We start from the raw sequence: 18,645 nt of genomic DNA on the forward strand, positions 1-18,645 counted from the left end.
CTCTCCCAGGTCATCCTGATAGCAGCAAGCAGGGAAGCCCAAATCCAGGATGGCTCAGGGCTGGGACTGGCAAGAGGAAGCCTCTATCTCCAAACAAAGGCCACCAGACACCTTTAAACACAAAATAGTCTTTTATTTGTCAACGAAGGCTACACGGGATCACTTCTGGTTTTGTTTTTATGCTTTTTTTTTTCTAGAAGGTATCTACATCTGCATTTATTTACAGCCTTGTTGGTATTTACACAGTCAAGATACAATGTTAGAAACACAAAAGTGTTGAGAAAAAAACTTCTCAAAATTAGTTCCAGACTTCAGGAAAACGATTTCCACATGGTAAGGCCAGAGTCTCTAGTGTTGGTCGTCCAGAGGCAGCTTGGTACAGACTCCTTTTGCCGAAGCTGTGGGTTCAGAGGTCCTCAGAACAGGTGGATTTAGAAAAGTGGGGTTCTGGTGTTGGGTGAATCCAGCGCCGCTGGGACCCCGCCAGACACCTGTGGCTCAGCTCCTGCCAGGACGGCCGAGCTGCTCCAGGCTGAGTCCTCCCTTGGCAGTTTGCCCTCAGAATAAATCACATTTTCTTGGGGACCAGGAGGTCAGCTAGTACCTTGCCTTTGGCATTCCAGAGAGGGTAAGAAACACAACATTGGGACTCACCCGGGCTTCCCACTCTGATCCTCCCCCCACTCTGATCCTCCACATTCATAATGAAACCTAAGAGTCACCACTGTCTGGGGCAGTCAAGTACACAAGGATGGTTTCTGCAAATGTAAAGGCTGGAGAGGATAAAGTTTCTATCAGCAATGAGTCTTTAAAATGAATTTGCTGTTTTTGGAAGATTAAATGAAAGGGTCTTGAACTGCAGAGTTCTTTTTTAATTCCATTTCCTCCAATAAAATATAGACAAGTGTATAAACTAGCTGGGAATGATGTGCCTTAACAGAGGGTTTTCGTCCTAACGAGGACCCCAAGGGAAAGGAGAGACTGGGTTCTTTCTGGGATCCCTCAGGAGATGTGTCTCTGGGCCAGGACCGGCTCCTGAGCTTAGTGGCTGCCGTGAGGAGTGGAGAATAGCCTGGACTCTGAGCAGTGGATGTTCAAATCCCCAAGCCTGGGGCCTGCTGAGAGCTCGATAGCTCAATTCTCCTGGGCAGAAAGCTCAGCATCACCACCCTCACCACGTGGCCACCACAAATACAAGGCTGCAAGTGGCAAAACGGCATTCTAAGATATCACATTGAAAGCCTTGTCTTTCCATAATGGAAATCCCTGCCATCTATCAAGGTGATACTTTAAAGTCACAGCTGAGATTTGTTTTTCTTCTTTTTTAAAATTCTGATTCTGTGTTCTGTGTTTATAAAACACTGCCCAGTCTGCCTCTCCAGCCTCTTCTGTGCCCCCTCCTGGTTATCTGGACGCACACCTCCTGGCCATTCTCACCCTCGGTAAGTTTCTTAGGGATTGTTTCCAATTCTCTATCACTAAGTAGAAATCAGGCACTGGTGTGGTCCTTGGGTTAATTCTCAGCCAACAATTCTGAGAGATAAGGATCAGAGGCTGGCAGGGGAGTAATTGACTGACATGACTTCCCCTTCCTCCAGTTGTCCTAGCTCTGTCCTCCAGCAATGTCTGTTTGGAGTGGAGGGCAGAGGGTAAAAAGGAAATCTCATCCTACAAAAAAAAAGTTGGGGAATCAGTAAAGTCCTATTTAAGGTGGTGGTATAGGGGCTGAGGATGCAGGACCAGTTGGCAGCTGTGTGGGGCAGGAGAGAAGGCAGGAACTGTTTGAAAATAAACCTTCACTGGGGTCAGAGGCCAGTGTCCTGTAGGATCATACAGCTGGGCAGGTGAGGGAGGTCTGGTCACTCGAATGAATGAACAGATTTGGCTGGCTAGTGTCAGAAGGGCCTGTGCGCTCAGGATGGGAGTTGATGCTTAGAGCCTGTTATGTAGGCACAGGGAACCCTGGCTTAGGACTTTAAACCCTCCCTTGCCATGGGGTTGGAACTGCTGGTCTCAGCAGGACAGCTCGAGAGGGGAGGCAATGAGTCACCTGCAGCCCAAATGGAAACCAACTCAAAAGTGCCAAGGCCAGAAGCACCATCTTCAATACAACAGCGCCAATGTGAAAGTGAGTTACGTAACACTGCCTGTGCCACAGCTGAGATCCTTTCTCTAAAGCTTCGGGATCCTTCAACTTCTCTCCCCACAGAAACTGAGCTGCTATGGTGGTATGTAGCCCAGGAAAACTATAAGCTCCTTTAAAGAAACAAACACTCAGACCAGGTGCAGTGGCTCACACCTGTAACCCCAGCACTTTGGGAGGCCAAGGTGGGTCACCTGAGGCCGGAAGTTTGAGACCAGCCTGGGCAACATAGTGAGACCCCATCTCCATGGGGAAAAAAAAAAGAAATGAAAGACCCATTAATTCTCCGGTTCTGATCTGTAGAAGTCCACCCTGTTCCTTTGGGGATGGGGCTGTGGAGGAGGGACAGGGGGTGGGGGAGGCGTAGGGACCTGGTTCCTGTGGACCACATGCTGTCTCTGACCTCTGAGCAGATATCCAGCAGGTCTTCACTGATGTCGGCCAGCCAGGATGGGACTGATCAACTGGGCAGGAGTGCTTTGCCCAAGGGCCCTTGGTATGAAGAGTACATTCTGAGAGGCCTAAGTCCCTTCTGAAGAATAAAACTCATGTTCTTTAGGCCAAACTGTTTTCCATCTCATCCAAGAACGATCCTGCCATATGGGAGCCCCCATCTCCAGCTCATGTCTCACACAGCAGACCTGGGGAGCACTGTATCTGACTCAGTAGAGCTCTGGATCCAGGGGCAACGGGCAACCAGTGGACAGGCAGGCCAAGGCGCACTGCTGCGGCAGTGTGACTTTTTGGAAACAGGAAGAGCACTTAGCGAAACACATCCTCTAATCCCAGTGGGATGACGTAAGGCGACATCTCCTCTCCGGAGAAGCTTTGGATGCCTCCCTCTGCCAGGCAGAACCCAGACTATATGCTGCTCCGATTCTCATGCAGTCAGAGACCTTCTCGGTTTCATTAACTTGTGTAATATTCTGAAGACTCTGTGAGTAAGGCTATAAAGGTGCCATGAGCTTATCAGTCCAACAAGGTTTCCACGGGGAATAGCTCAGACTCAGAATTCATTTTCCACACTTAATGTAAATGTAACCCATAAAAGTTCCATTTTCTAAGAAGCCCAGCTTAAAAGGAAGCATTTGGCTTTCCCTCCCGTCTCCCAGATCCTCTTGTGAGTGGTAATGACAATGGTAATTAGGTGGATGAACCAGGAATGGGATCCTTGAACAAGGGGCTCCCAGCTCTGGCTGTGACGCTCCCCCTGCCCTCACTGCTCCCCCAGCCTGCTGTGGGGGTGCTGTCCCTGCTCCTGAGAGGGCTCAGGCCCCTCCCTGATGACAGGCGCACAGGTCTTCACAGGAACCACGCTAGCCTGGCCTCCCAGATCCACGGGAACCTACCTTGGGAACTACCCGTTGTATGACATGGGCAGGCCACACCACATCAGCTCTGTCCTCCTTTCTTCCTGTCACTAAAAAACACCCTGACTGGGCTTCTCTGGAGGGAAAGCTGTTTCAGAACTTAAGAAATGTCCTGGAAGCCCATCCTGCCCCATTCCAGCTCTGCAATCAGCTTGTACATGGAGGCAAATGGGACTTCAGGAGCTGGTTAGAAGGATGCTTGACTCATGCCTTCCTCTCTTTGGCTGTTTTTTTTTTTAAGCATTTTTCCAGAATCAAAGGCCACCAAGCACCTCCCTCCACATTCCTGCGTCTCAGTGGTGGCAGCTGGGCAGTGGAGGCAAGATACTCAAAGTCATAGAGAGTAGGCTTCACCTCGGAAGGCAGACTAGTACCCTCGTCACCACTGCCATCCCTTTGCCATGGGTGGCCTTCCCTTCCGTGGACATGGTGCCCACACTGAGGGCTTGCTGTGCAGTGCTGGTTCTCACATCTGGCTTTGGGAGAGAGGACGAGATGAACAGGAACATCATGGAGGACCAACCACTCACAGACATCCTGGGTGCTTTCCCTCCTGGGAGGATGGGGCGCTGAGCCCGGGACGTTATGTCACCGGTCTGGGGGAAAGGACCTGGGAGACACTTTCTCTATCCCAGCATGGTGGTGGCACCGACAACTACATAAGATTTGCAAAAGGGGCAGGGGGTCTCATTTCGCATCAAAATAGAAAGCTTGGACAGGAGTTTAGGGCAGCTTAAAAAAGGTGCTGAACAACACCATGAAATTCCCTGGAGCAAGATGAAGCCATCTGTGGTCCTCTGGAGGCACAGAGCACGGTGAGAGGAAACCCACCACTCTTCTGCAGGAGCCCAGCCAAGGTGCCTCGGGTCCTCCCAGGCCCCCTCGGAAGGTGTGTTGTGCTGGCCCATCACTCCCTTCACTCCTGCCCGACCCCAGTTGAAGAAGAAAGGGTTGCACAAGAGACAAGTTAGCACAGACATTCATGTCCCACATCACACTGGGTACCTAGGGACAGACGAGGACACACCCCAGGAGATGCGTCTCAGAGAGGAGATACATACCCCAAACGACAAGGGAAAAATCCTCAAGGAAAAAGGGAACAAATGACAATCAAGTTTTCATTGTGATCACACGACAGAAAAAAATACCTCCTGTTCTTTGCAAAAAATGTGTGAAGGCCAAATTTGTGTTTCTCTTTTCTAAAAAAAAGGATGTTGCATGAGTTACAATGCAACCAGTATCTTTTTGTTTTCTGCACTTGTTAAAAAAATCATTTTTTTAAAGTACAACACAGTCAGGTATGTGGCCACAGAAGAGTAGCTGTCTTTGGCAAGAAGTCCGGGCCTTGGCCCTCTCTGTCACCTCCGGCCCATCTCGCTCTGTCTCATGAAGTGGATGTTGTTGGCGCTGTCCGACAGTTCTGGGTACTGCTCGACAGAGATCACGAAGAAGCCATCGTAGCCTTGCACCCGCCCTGTGCTCAGCACCTGCTGCTTCTCCCCCTCTGTCCAGGCCCGCAGGCCTTCCTCCCCTTCCCGCAGTCTCTGCTGCTCGCGGACCCACGCCTGGCGCACGGCTCTCTGCCGGGCCAGCTCCAGGACCCGTGCCTTCTCCTCGTCCAACGTTGTCCCGTAGCGTGTGTTCAAGCACAGTGCCCCATACTGGAGCTGGATGTCTGTGTAGCGTCTAGTCCTGCCATTGAGCATTGTGTTGATCTGGGACACAGTGACATTGACCCCATTCTCCAGGGTTCGCCGCCCCCCACTGAGGCCCAGGATGGCCAGGTCACCTTCTGAAGGCCCTGGTTTCACAAAGTAATGGGTGTCCACCCCATCAATGGTGAAGTGCAGGTTCTCTAGGTAGTAGGCATTGTTCAAGATGGCAGCAACCCTTCGCCCATCCTCGTTGGCCACACTGATGATGTCTGTGGTCACTCGGCCATCCTTCAAGGCGAACTTGACCCCCTTGCCAAAGACTGAGCCGCTGGATGCAAACTTCCTGGTCTTTGGGGCCTGCTGGCAGCTAGTGATCGTGGAGCCATAGAGCTGGTCAAAGCGTTCTAAGGTGACGAAGGCCTTGAGCTGCTTCTGTACTTCACACTGTACCCCGAGGATAGACTGATGGGGGAGAGTGAGAGACAGAGTAAGACAAAGGGGAAAAACCCTGAGAGCCTGGAGAATCAGCCTAAATAATGAAGTCAAAACCACACATATTTATTAACCTGCGGCACGTAGCTCTACTGCTGACCACCAGAACATCCAGGTGGTCACCAGAAGGTCAGAACATCTGCTGACCTTCATCTGTCCATTCACCCACCCTTCTATTTAGAAACTGTTCATGGGGCATCCAATCTGTGCCAGATCCTTTTCTGAGCACTGGAGACACAAAAACGAATCAGACATCATCCTTGCCCTTAAAGAACTCATCCTTTAGTGGAGAAAGACAGACATGACAACAATAATCACAGTCAAATGTGATCTGGTGGCCTAAGAGAGGAACTAGTGATAGCCATAGCTAACATTTCTTGATGTTTGAGCCAAATAATTACCACGGATGATCTCAGTGATCTTCACAATCACTTTATACGGTAGGTGCTGTTATCACTCCAATTTCATGTCTAAGGAAACTGAGGCTCAAAGAGGTTGTCACTGGTTCACATACAACTAATGACAAGTCAACACTCAAATCCAGGTCTGTCCAATTCTAGAGATTCAGTTTCAAGGGCCGCTGGAGCAGGAATGAGCAAACAAAGCTGAGAAGACCCTTGGCCTGAAGGTGGAGGAGGTGAGGATTGAGGACAGGCTCAGGCTTGAGTTGGGACCTGAAGGATGGGTGGGGGTGGTGGGGTGCTGTCAGATGGAGGAATGGCAAGAAATGCAATCTTGGCAAGAAGGTATAACACGGTGAGAGGCAGTGACTGGGTATTAACCCTCCCACCTGCTTCACTGCTCTCCACTGCATTTACATCTCAGTTCCAAGGAGGGCCTCTGCCCCACCGTGCTTCCTTGGGGCTCCTGGGGTGCTCCTCCTCTTGGCTGCTTTGGGGGACAGGTTGGGCCCTGCCAGCTTGGCGTATCATCTACCTGTCCCTCCTGTGGCTCAGGGAGCTTGGAGAAGCCACACTCAGGAAGGCTCCAGGGCCTTATCAGCAAGTTAGGGAAATGGCTTTAGCAACAGGCCCATCGGCTTCTCACTGAAATTAAGTCCTCTTTATAATTAATAGAACCCTGTCTGTGAACAATTATTTCCTAGAGTTTCACGAAAGCTAGAGTGCTCAACAACAAAGATCTCCGATGCTTGCCAAGGGCAGAAATCAATAATTCATTGACAGGCGAGGTTGGCAGACAGGCAGTCAGAGACCGGGGCTCTCTGGAGTGCAGAAAAGAGCCTGGTGGGGGAGGAAGGGCTGTACTGCAGTGCTCAGCCCTGGGAAGAGCAAATGCCAGGACATTTGGTTGGGGCCTGGGGGTGGTGGGAAGTGGAGAGGGCTGGGGCAGCAGAAAGATGATGGGCTCCGGGGCCAGGCTGACGTGGTTCTCCACCGCATTCTGCTGCTTTCCAACCCTGGTCCCCTCATCTGTAAAATGGGGAAATGTCTGGGCTGTTTACTTCTTTCAGCCGTTTATTTATCTAGCAAAAGTGTTCCATGCATCTATTGTGTGCTATCCTGTATGCTGGGTACTAAATGAGACCCAGTACTTACCCTCCTGGGGCTCATAATCTAGAAGAGAGACAAGAAAGAGGCATTCAAATACAGTGTGGGAAGTGCCACCAGCGTACAGGGGAGCAGAATCCCATGCTCCAGGGTCTGTTAGGAGATAGCTGTGCTGAGGCCTAAAGGAATCAGTCTGGAGTAAGAAATAGGGATGTGAAAGCTTCTGACCACCAGCAGCACACCATCTGGCAACCCTGCTTTCCTCCTTAGTCTGTCATCCCCTGGGCAAGCATCCCTTGAAGGCTTGGTCTCTGCCTGATTCATCCCTGTGTTCACTGGGCACAGCATGGGGCTTGGCACAGAGTCGGCTTCTCATAGAGAATTCATGAATGGATTGGGGTAGTGGGGAGGGGAGAGATGAGCAAATGAATGCATGAAGTGAGCGGGTGGGATGAGACTGTTTTTAAAGACCTTTCCAGCTATATAATTCTGAGTCTTTGAAATTGGGTTATAAAAGCAAGACAAGAGAAAGTGAGTGTTTTTGAGCACCGACAGTAAGCCAGGCACTGTAGTCAGCTAGAGGATACAGACAGGCACATCTGGGTTTGAATCCCAGCTCTACCCCTGACTTGCTGTGTGGCACTGGGAAAGCCTCAGGCACCAATCTGTAAAATGAGAACAAGACGGCTGTGGGATCTTTGTGAGTTACATAGAGTAACTCACATAAGGCCAGGTGCACCGAAGTGCTTGGAAAATGACATATTTTTATTTAGAACCATCTTCTCTCCCTGCGCTTTTGTTCTGGATAGTGACAAAGGCTTATCATTTTTGTGGAACTCCAAACTCAGCGTAACACACAAAGCTCCTTACTGCAGCCGGTAAGTATCTATGTGTGGTCATGGCTGCGTCCCCAGCAGCTTCCTGGTGGTGGGGTTACTAAGCAGTTGTTAAACAGTCTGCCAGGCACTGTGGAGGCACCACACTGGTATCTCTCATTGGCCCACGCTTTTCTGAAAAGCTGAAGGGACCCCCTCCTGTAACGTCTGAGTGTCCTGAGGAGTGGCAGCCTTGCGCAGGAATTACCTTGCTGTTGTCCCACTCCTGGGTTTTCATCTGTGTGTGGGTGAGCTCGTAGGAGGGTTCCATGGCATCCATGTCTGGTTTGGGATAACCAGGGATCACGTTGTGTAGCTGGAATCCAAAGGTGAGCAGCCAGCTGTTAACATCTGGATGGGAGGGAAGCAGAAACATCTCCATGGATTAAGTGGACCTCAGATGCCACCCATCCCCATCACACAGCCTAGAGTCAGCTGCAGGGGGTGGTGAGGGTGTGGATTGCTGCTGGTGGGAGACTCAACTGCTATGTACACTTTGGAAAATGGTTTCACTCTATGAAAGCCAATGTACTCCTGGGACCCAGCGATCCCCATCCCAAGTATATACCCAAGAGTGATGACACTAAAATACAACCTAGGTTTCCAGATTTCCTTTTCTATTTTCACTTTAACTCCCAGGACCTCTAGCTTCTTACCCAGGGGCAGCTGTTGACAGATGAAGATCCCTCCCTTTCACCCCAACATCCATAGGAGACACTTAGAAAGGACATCCAGACCCACCAAAAGGGAAGATTTTCATGACTGACTTGTAAAGAGACAATTCACTTAAGAAACACTCCCCTACTCTCCCACCCGCTGGTGCAGTGACTAGAGCTTCAGGGTCAAAGGTCCACGGGTCACAGAGATGGCCTAGGCTGAGATCAGAGAGTCTTCCCTCTGCTTCTACCTTTTATTTACTCTGACAGCCCAAGGATGCCACAACCTCCCTGTCCCTTCCTTTTCTCCAGGACATGAGGAAATGAAGAGGACCAGTCACCCGGCCCACTGTTGCTGAGGGTCTTCTATGTGCCCAGGACTGTGTCACTCAGACCCTCATCTTGCATGCTGAGAACCCTGAAGGAGAGATGAGACATGGGCATGAATAACTTTGATACAAGGAAAAAGATTAGAGGAAGGCGGAAGGCTTTCATTTAGACAGGCTGACCAAGACCACATGCAGAAGGTGGCATTTAAGCCAGACACTGAAAGCCGTGTCATTTTCGTCAGGCACTGGCAGAGATGAAGTGGGCACTTCAAGCGAAGATGACTGTACAAGTCAAGGCCTAGAGAGGGAAGGTGTGGGTGCAGGGAGTGTTCAGTTAACCAGAGAGCAGCTCAGCAAGGTTGAGAAAGAGCCAGAAAGGATGACTGTGGCTGGAGCAAGAAGAGCCTCAGATGGCAGGTGGGAGGCAAACTGGGGCCAGAGACAGACAGACAGACAGACAGACAGACAGCCTGTTTCCCAGCATGGATCAGCCTTCCTCAGAAAGGCATAGCTGAAGATGCCAAAGCAGATGTCAACCAGGGACTAAGAATTTAAAGTCTTGGGGAAGAAGGATTTTGAGTTCAGTCTCAGAGCCAAGCCTGACTTTGGCTTCTTTCCAGTGGAGATAGAACTCTGATCACAGAGGTCCTGTTTAGGTTCTAGGCTGATATAGTTAGAATATTTGTCTCCTCCAAATCTCATGTTGAAATTTGATCCCCAATGTTGGAGGGGGCCTGGTGGGAGGAGTTTAGGTCGTGAGGGCAGGTCCCTCATGAATGGCTTGGTGTCCTCCCCGAGGTAAAGAGTGAATTCTTGCTCTGTTAGTTGTTTAAAAGGGCATGGGCCCCTCCCTTCCCTCTTGCTTCCTCTCTCACTGCGGCCACACTGGCTCCGCTTGCTTTTGTCATGAGTAAAAGCTTCCCGACACTGAGCACGTGTGGGTGCCATGCTATACAGCCTGCAGAACTGTGAGCCTAGTAAACCGCTCTTCCTTATAAATTACCCGTGCTCAGGTATTCCTCTGTGGCAGCATAAGACAGACTAAGACACAGGTATAGGCAAAATTGCCACCTGCCACCCACTGAGTTCATCCTATTGGTGGGAATGATCTGTGTCCCTGTCACCACTGGGTCCCACGTTACTACCCCAATTCAAGACCCTCATGTTTGCCTTTGCTTTGTTTTCTGGTTGTCCCAGGCAGGGCCCCTCTCCTGAGTGTGCAACCTGGTGGCACTGAGGTGGGGTGGTGGTAGAAAGGGAAGTTCGGAGCCAGGTTCTACTTGTTTCAGCCTTACTAGGCAAGATCACAGAAGCGAAAGAACACCGCAGCTGAGGCGAGACAAACCCAGGTCCAAATTCTGACTCCCCAACTTACAAACTGTGTGAACTCGGACGGTTTACTTAATCTCTTCGAGATTTAGTTTCCTTATCTGCATATTGACAATAGAAATGGTTTTAACCATACTTTTTTGGAGAAGAATAACAGTGTTACCATTTGGGGGCAGTTATCATGTGGTAAGAACTATTCTAAGCTTATACCTAAATTACTGGATTTAATGTTGTCCAGGCTGGTTTGGAACTCCCGGGCTAAGTAATCTGCCTGTCTTGGCATCCCAAATTACTGGGATTGCAGATGTGAGCCACTGCGCCTGGCAGATTTAACGTATTTTGAAGAATACAGCTCAGTGCCTGGCTCACAGAAGATTTTCTCTATTTTCCCCCAACCCATGGTTCTACATCCCAGGACCTCCATTTTCTCATCTGTAACAGAAGGAGCTTGGAATAACTTTTCTTCAAAGTCCCTCTTCTCACTGAGTTTTCAAGAGTCTTTGATTCTATAAATCTTGGCAGATGGTTTTTGGGAAATTAAAACAAACAGAACAGGAGGAAAAAACACCCAATAAAGCCATTTTGCCTGAGGCTAAGAACTTGCATCTGAATTGTAGTTGCAAAGGAAAGCTTCTATAAGGAATACTGCAAATTCTCAGGAAACTACGGGGCTGAGAAGAGGGCTGGGCCTTAATTACAAGTGATGGAAGGTGGAAAATTTTCCAATTATGCCTTTAGGAAAAATGCTGAAAATGAATTTATTCATACGTTTTTCTACAGTGTTCTTCTGAAGAGCTGGGAATTTTACTCTTCCTTCTTACCCTATCAGAAGTAGATATTTCCCTCAAGTTAAAAATTCCTCTTTACCAATTCATCATAGAATTTGGTGTTGCACAGGTAAGTGATAAAATGTAAGCAACAATAATCTTTCTTTTTTTTTTTTTTTTTTGAGACAGCGTCTCATTCTGTAACCCAGGCTGGAGTGTAGTGGCACGAACTTGGCTCACTGTAACCTCTGCCTCCCAGGTTCAAGTGATCCTCCTGCCTCAGCCTCCTGAGTAGTTGGGATTACACCATGCCCAGCTAATTTTTGTATTTTTAGTAGAGACGGAATTCACCATGTTGGTCTTGAACTCCTGGCCTCAAGTGATCTGCCTGCCTTGGCCTCCCATAGTGTTGGGATTATAGGCATAAGCCACTGCACCTGGCCAATAATCTCTTTCATGTATGCGGTTTTGTTCTTTACCAAGTGTATTTGAATCCAAGAATGAGGGTTTTGGGATCAGAGCAGAGTTCTAACCCAGACTTGCCGCTTGTTAGTGGGCCATTTACTTAAGCTCTGTGAACCTCAGAACCTCACTTTCCTCCTTTGTAAATGGGGTCAGAGATCCCATCTCACAAGCATCAAGTGAAGATTGAGTGCAATGATGTACACGATATATCTGTAGTAGACATTTTTTGGTTGCCTTCCCAGCATCCCATTCTGCCTTCTCTTTCCTTTCTGGAGTATTAATATAATTTTAGGAAAGTTGACTCCACCTAAGGGCTTAACATGTGACCTAGGCTAAGCCAATCAGTGCATTCTTTCTCTCCAGCCACAAAGCGCTTCCGGGACTGTCCTGTGACCTAAGCCTGTCTCAGTGGACTACATCTCAGGACCCTTGAAAAAATTTTTGGGAAGAAAAGATGGTCTTTTGTTGTTGTTGCTGGATGTGAATGAAGACGTAAGTAGTCCACCTGGATGCTAAGATGTAAGGTTTGGTAAGAAGTAATAGTATCTTGGTTCTTATTAATGATTGCAAATCTTTCTACATTTGCTAAAAACTTATAATTGCTTATATGAAATCTCTTCTTTGCACACCATGAGTTTTCTAACTGTGGGATATGACCTACTATGTAGTGAAATCAATTTTGTGAATCATGACCAGCATTTTTATTGAAATGGAACAGACTAGACTAGAAAATGAGTGCATCACACTCAAGTATTCTTTTGCAAACCTTTTGTCTTAGTATTTTACTGCAATGGAAAATCTTTTTCTTATGGTGGGTTCACAGTCAAAGAAATTTCAGAAAAGCTATCTTGGACCCTGTGATCTATGAAGGTGGGTATTATACCTCACTCCTCTCTGGATCCTTAGTACAGGGTTGGCATGGACTAGGTATAAATAATTACTATTTGCTGGATTTAACTGACTGGAATATGGAACCCAAAAGGAAAATGTCAGGTGCTCCTTGGTGGTTGGTCACTTTGTTAGAAGCTGCCTTTGGGGGCCAGCATGACTGCAGTGGAGAGTGTTCTGGAGTCGGACGGCTGTGGATTACAGTCCTAGCTCTGTGGTTACATCTGTGTGACCTTGGGCAAACCCTTCATCGGACCCTCAAACGACATTTGAAGTTTCATCTGCAGAATGGAGATAATGATGGTGATCTCACAATTGTTGCAAAGTTTAAAGGAGAGCATATCTGCCAAGTGCCAGATAGCACAGAGTTAGTCATGATAGTGCTATTCTGGAAAGAGACCATATGTATATGGTGGTGTACAAAGAAAAAGGAGGAGGGAGTAATATTTTGGCAAGATGCAATGATTTTTTTTTTTTTTGATAGAAAAGTACATTTCCTATTGCACCATATTTTTTTCAGCTACAGTAACCTGCCAAGACATCTCACAGGAAACTCATTGGAGGGTGAGGCAGGGGGTGTGCTTAATGCAGACAGATGTAATGGAAATGTCATCTCAATCTGTCAAGTTTCTCTAGAACTAGCAGCCAAGTTGAGCATGGTGAAGGCTGTGAAACGCTGTTAGGATATTCATGTTTATCCAAAGGCCCCAAGTCTGTTTTCATCACACCTGTCCACCACCTTGTTCTCCCTTCTTTCCTATGCTTGGGATGCCTGCTGTCAATGTGTGACAATGTGGAACTCTTCTTGAAAAAGGAATCCTCCTACTGCTGTCAGCAGAAACAGGGTCCAGGTGGGGGCCACCAAGTTTGGGAGCTGGGAAGCCACGTCTGTAAGGGGCATTCACGTGAGCTCTCATGTTGCCCCTTTACACTTCTATATTGTATGTGCTGCCTTCTCTCTCTGGAATGCCTTTCTCCCCCATTACCTGGTGAACACCCACTCAGGAGCTGGCCTCAAATGTCAGCTGCTTCGTGAAGACTTCCCAGAACTCCCTGGGCAGAGCAGGTGGCTTCAGTGGCCATCTGTGAAAACCTTCGTCATGGTCCTCCCCTCTTGACAGCAGTTGCCTGTCTCTTTTCTTTCAGTGAGAATTCCCGAAAGGTAGGGATCATCTTTCTATCCCCAATGCCTAAAACAGTGGCTGCACAGAGAAGGCACTTGTAGGATGAAGGAAACTGCCACAAAAGAGGGCAAGAGGATTGAATCACAAGACAAAAGAGGGGAGAGACTACTGGCTTTGCAAGTTGGGAATTTTTGCCTGCCACAAACTCTGATGTAAAAAGGGTGGGCTTTACCCAAACCCCCACCCACTTTCTGTGGGGTTGGGGGCCTCGGTGGTAACTTGGGACTAGCTGCTTGCTGGGAGGGCTGTGGCTGCTGGAGACATCCCTGCCTGTGGGACCCTAGGACACTTTATACTCAAGTTGGTTTCACTGTAGTGGAAGGCAGAGCTCACTTTTCCAGTCAGAGGGTAAAGGAAAGGGAACCAAAATGAGCCAGGCGCCGTGCTGGGAGCCTCATAATATGTATTTCATTTTACCCTTGCAACCACCTACCAGGGAAGTAGGTGTTAGCTTCCATGGTTCCACATGTTCCTTGTTCTTTTTTCCCTCTTTTCCTGCCCTCTTTGGATTGAGTATTTTCTCAGTCTTCCGTTTTATCTCCGCTGTTGACTTATTAGCTAGGACTCTTTTTAAGTTATCTTTTTAGTGGTTTCTCTAGGGTTTATAATACACATATTTAACTTACTGGAGTCAAGGTAGATATTCTAACTTCAATTTACATATCAGGAAACTGGAATTCAGGGCAGTTAAATAATTTCTGTAACATGTCATAGCTTCAAAATGGTAGATCTTTCACTCAGTTCTTACATCATCCCAAATTGAGAACTATTTTTTTTTAAAGGCATACCTTAACCCAACTTATCAAGGACTCACAAACAGCTTGATCTGTGTGTCACAAACTCCTAAAGTATAATCCATGGGATGTATCCAATTAGATATTAGGATTTCATGGTGATAAAAGGGCTTTCATGGTCAAAGAAGTTTGAGAAATAGTGGGTAGATATGTTAAATAGTCCATCTTTCCAGAACTTCCCAGATCTTATCATAAACTGGAATGTACTATGAAAATGTGATATGCTGGTGACCCTGACAAATTTATTTGATGCTGGAACCATTTTTCCAGAGTATTTTCTGAACTAGTGTTTCTTCAAATGGACTTTGGAAAATGCTGCTCTGAGAGAAAGTCAATGTTTCCTGTCACCTTATGCCAGTTTTCGCAAGGAAGACTAAGTCTTGTTAGGTAGCCAGAGCACTTTATGGGGTCCCACCCCCTGAGTGAGCCGTGAGCCTTACCTGTCATGAAGCACTTGATGTCCTGAGAGTTGCTGATGGGGTTGTTGTTTTTAAACATATAGAGGTTAAAAGGCATAATGCTGCTGCTACTAAGGTGCTTCCACAGCTCGTGGTCTGGGCTAGTCCAGCGTCCAGCCAGCACATCGTAATCTCGCCGGCCCATGTGGACAAGCTTGGTGAGCGGATCATAGAGGCCACCGTGGTAGCCTATGATGATCTGAAAGTTGGGGTTGGTGTCCATGTAGATCTCCCCGTAGGCTGTGTATAGGATTTGCTTGATCATCAAACCTGTTCCACTAAAGACAGCAAGAGGAGTCCCGATGTTGTCACAAGCTATGTAAAACTCGTCACCGCTGCTCAGCTCCATGGCAAAGAGGTGTCCTTGCAAGTCATAGTAGAGGGAGGTGATCTCAGAGCTGGAGTGGTTGTAGAGGTGAGTGACCTTGGTGGGGCTGGTCAGGTCTGCATAGAAGAACTGCAGGTGGTGGCCGTGGCTGCTCTTGCTGGACACCCGCCGCCCCAGGCCGTCGTAGCGGTACCTGACACTCCAGCCGCCAGCCCGGTTGTAGGCCTTGATGAGTAGGCCAGCTGAATTGTACTCAAAGATATCACCACCCCGCTGCCTCAGGAAGCCATCCTCGTCCATCTTGTACTGCACGTCACCCAGCCGAGTGATGCGGTCGCGAAGGTCGTACCGTAGTGGTGTGAGCCGTGCACTGTTCCCAGGGCTCAGTAAGTGTAGGTTCCCATTGAGGTCGTAGCTGTAGCGCCAGAGTGGTTTGTCATTGATGGATACCGTCTGCAGCTGGCCATCAGCATCGTACTCATAGGAGTAGCGGGTGGTATTGGCGTAGGGTCCTACCTTCAGCTCCTTCTTCACTACTCGCCCCATGTTATCATACTGGACAGTCATCCAGTACATGAGCGAGCGGAAGATCTCATACTGCACCTCCTTCATCCTCCCATATGCATCAAAATGCTTGGTGTGGGTCATAACAGCTGTGGTGATGATCTGGTTAATGTCATAGTAGATGACACCAAACTTCCCAAACTGCTCTGTCTTGCCTGACACATCATCATAGCGATAGAGATCGATGGGCAGTGGGGTCTCGTTGATCACAGCCTGCATGCTGGTCACCCGGAAGCTGTTGTCATAGTTGTAGTCAAAACGGGCGTTGACCATGCCTTCCTCCGTGAAGCGGAAGATCTGCCGGTCGATCAGGGGCCCGATCTGACGGTAGCGGATGGTGCAGGTGAAGCCCTCGTTTTGTAGGTTGATGGTCTTCAGCATGCCTGCCGTCTCGTCATAGGTGAAGCTGACCTTGGTGGTGTCGTACAGCGTCTCCGCCAGCTTCGACAGTTTGCCGTACTTGTATATCACCCTACGGCCGGTGCCCAGGTAGAAGGTGTGGAGGAGGTGCCCATCCTCAGTGAAGTCCTGTATGACTGAGGCATTGCCCTCAGGGGGCTGGTAGATGTTTCTGTAGTAGCCTACTGAGCGGATGGTCTCCAGCGTCTGCCGCGCCACGTTGGGCATCGTCACAGAAGAGAGGCGGTCATTCTTGTCGAACTCAAAGATATACTGCCTCTGGCTGTGTAGTAGCAGCACCATGGACTGGAGGGAGAGGAAAACCAAGAGATGAGAGGAGGGTGGTGAGGAGGAAGGGTAGGGCTACATACCCGAGACTTAAAGGGAAGGAATGAACACCCAGGAAGAATCTAGAGTTTCCATGGTTCTCTTGAGTTATGCTCCAAGCAGAGCTTTTCAACAGGAGTGCCGCAGGATACTACAAATAGGTTACAGATGTGCTAAGATGAGGCTTTCTCTCAGCCTTTGGCGCTGGTAGGGCCTAGGCCTCCAGATACTCAGGCCATTTGCTGTCCTATGGTGAGTAGCCTCATGCGTTTGCCCCTTTGTGCAGTACAGACCTGGTTACTTTCGTGTGTGGTGGGCTGTGAGGGTGGTCGGGAAGCCTTGGCCTGAAATATGTACAGCAGTCTCCCTCCTGGCTTCCTTGCCCTAGACTTCTCAAACCAATCTTCCTACTCAGACAAGAATGAGCTTCCCCAAACACAGTCTGACAATTTCTTTTACGGGCTAAACAGCTCCGGCTGACTCCGTGTGGCTTACAGCATGAAGACCACATTTGAGAAGGGCATTTAAGCTTCTGCACAATGACAGGTTGTATGCCTACCTTGGGGTAGGGCAACCTGTGATGGGAATGGGAGAGCCTGGTTTCTAACAATGGATTCCTTGTGTGGCCCTTGGAAAGTTCTTCCCCTCTGTGGGTTTGGCTTTTCAGTATGTTGGATGACCTCTAAGGTCTCTCTTAGCACTAGTACAGAACATCACTTTTGGGGATACTCACCCAGCACTGGGTAGGGGAGACTCACCTCAGAGCAAGCAAAGCCTAGGCCCCAGATGGGTAACCAGGGTCAGGAAATGAAGCAGAGATCTGGGTACTAGAACTGGGCATGAAGTGCACTTGTTCTCAGGAAAAGATCAGCAGATAACAGGCCTAGAGGCTTTATGCTGAAAAATTACCATTTTCTCCAACTGGAGACCAACTTTTGATTTTGGGTCATTTCAGATTCTTAGCCCCTGGGATGAAATGAGTTCTGACCTATAGCAGAATAGATTTACTAAGGCCATGCCCAGCTCTTGAAGCTCAGGAGTAAGTGCCTCCTGCCTAAGTGCTGATCTCTAGGCTTCTGCCTGGTTCTGCATGAACGGATTGTGTCATGTGCCCTAGACTTGGAAGCAGACCCTTGCCCTGGGTCTGAACCCTGAGTCCTGCTCTGCAAGTCCAGTGAGTGTTTGGGCCTCTACTCTATCAGGCGGGTCTTTCATGTTCTCCTGCCCTAGGACCGCCACCTGCCATGCTACTACCATAATCCATCCAGATACCTCTTGGGACCTCCTGCCCTCTGTGGCAGATTTTCCTGAACATTTCCTTTTGGAGACATGTGTCAGATATAGCCCACTGAGGTCACCAGGCTGGGCCTGGCCATGAATGATTGGCCTTCTGTATGGCATGGCCAGTGATGGAGGGAGACAGACACCTGCCTTCTCTAAGTATGTGTAGCTCCATGTTTTCCCATCAGCGAAGATCCTGGACGTGATGCGGCCCGCCTGGTCGTATTCCATTCTTTCAGACATGATGCCTCTCTGGATGCCAGCAATGTGACCCCCAGGGGAGTATGTCACATTGACACCATTCAGCCTACTGCTGGGTGACCAGAGGCTGGGCCGCCCTGCCTGGTCATACAGGATCCGAAGGGTGAACTTGCGGTGGTCATCATAGATCTTCTCCGTGCGTGTTACGCGGTCAAAGTCCAGAGACAGGAGATTTCGGTTGTGAACCTGGAGAAAGGGTAGGAAGAGAAAATTAATCTGGACCATGAGAAGTTTGGTCTGATGGTCCACGTGGCTCTCAGCTCTGCTGGGAAGCTCTTGAGTAGAGGCAGGAGCACAGGTTCTGTGCAGCAACAGACATGGGTTTGAGTCCTGGCTCTGTCATTTGTCAGCTCCGTGAAGTTTCCTCACCTATAAAACGGGAACAATAATGCCAGTTGCACAGGGCTGCTGTGAGGATGAAGACGGTGCCTATGTTGTGCAAACAGTAGCTGTGACCAAAGAGACCCACCAAATGAGCCCAGCAAAGAAACTGATCCATCTATTTCACACCAGATACCGAGGAGACCAAAGCCCAGGGAGGTGAAGGGATTTACTCCGAATCTCGGGGCTGG

The 18,645-nt window shown here is 48.8% G+C and overlaps 1 protein-coding gene across 1 annotated transcript in view; it reads right to left on the reverse strand.

Moving 5' to 3' along the window:
* Nucleotides 1–112: 112 nt before the first annotated feature.
* Nucleotides 113–18,645, reverse strand: part of TENM4 (teneurin transmembrane protein 4) — a 1,737,111-nt gene continuing 1,718,578 nt past the window's right edge. The window contains 4 exon segments of the mRNA XM_064365345.1: nt 113–5,630; nt 8,252–8,394; nt 14,896–16,510; nt 17,963–18,259. Coding sequence (XP_064221415.1) covers nt 4,872–5,630; nt 8,252–8,394; nt 14,896–16,510; nt 17,963–18,259 — 2,814 coding nt within the window. The 3' untranslated portion in view covers nt 113–4,871.

This window comes from Aotus nancymaae, unplaced genomic scaffold, assembly GCF_030222135.1.
Source record: "Aotus nancymaae isolate 86718 unplaced genomic scaffold, 86718_ANA_hifiasm-v0.15.2.pri h1tg000059l, whole genome shotgun sequence".
NCBI lineage: Eukaryota > Metazoa > Chordata > Mammalia > Primates > Aotidae > Aotus > Aotus nancymaae.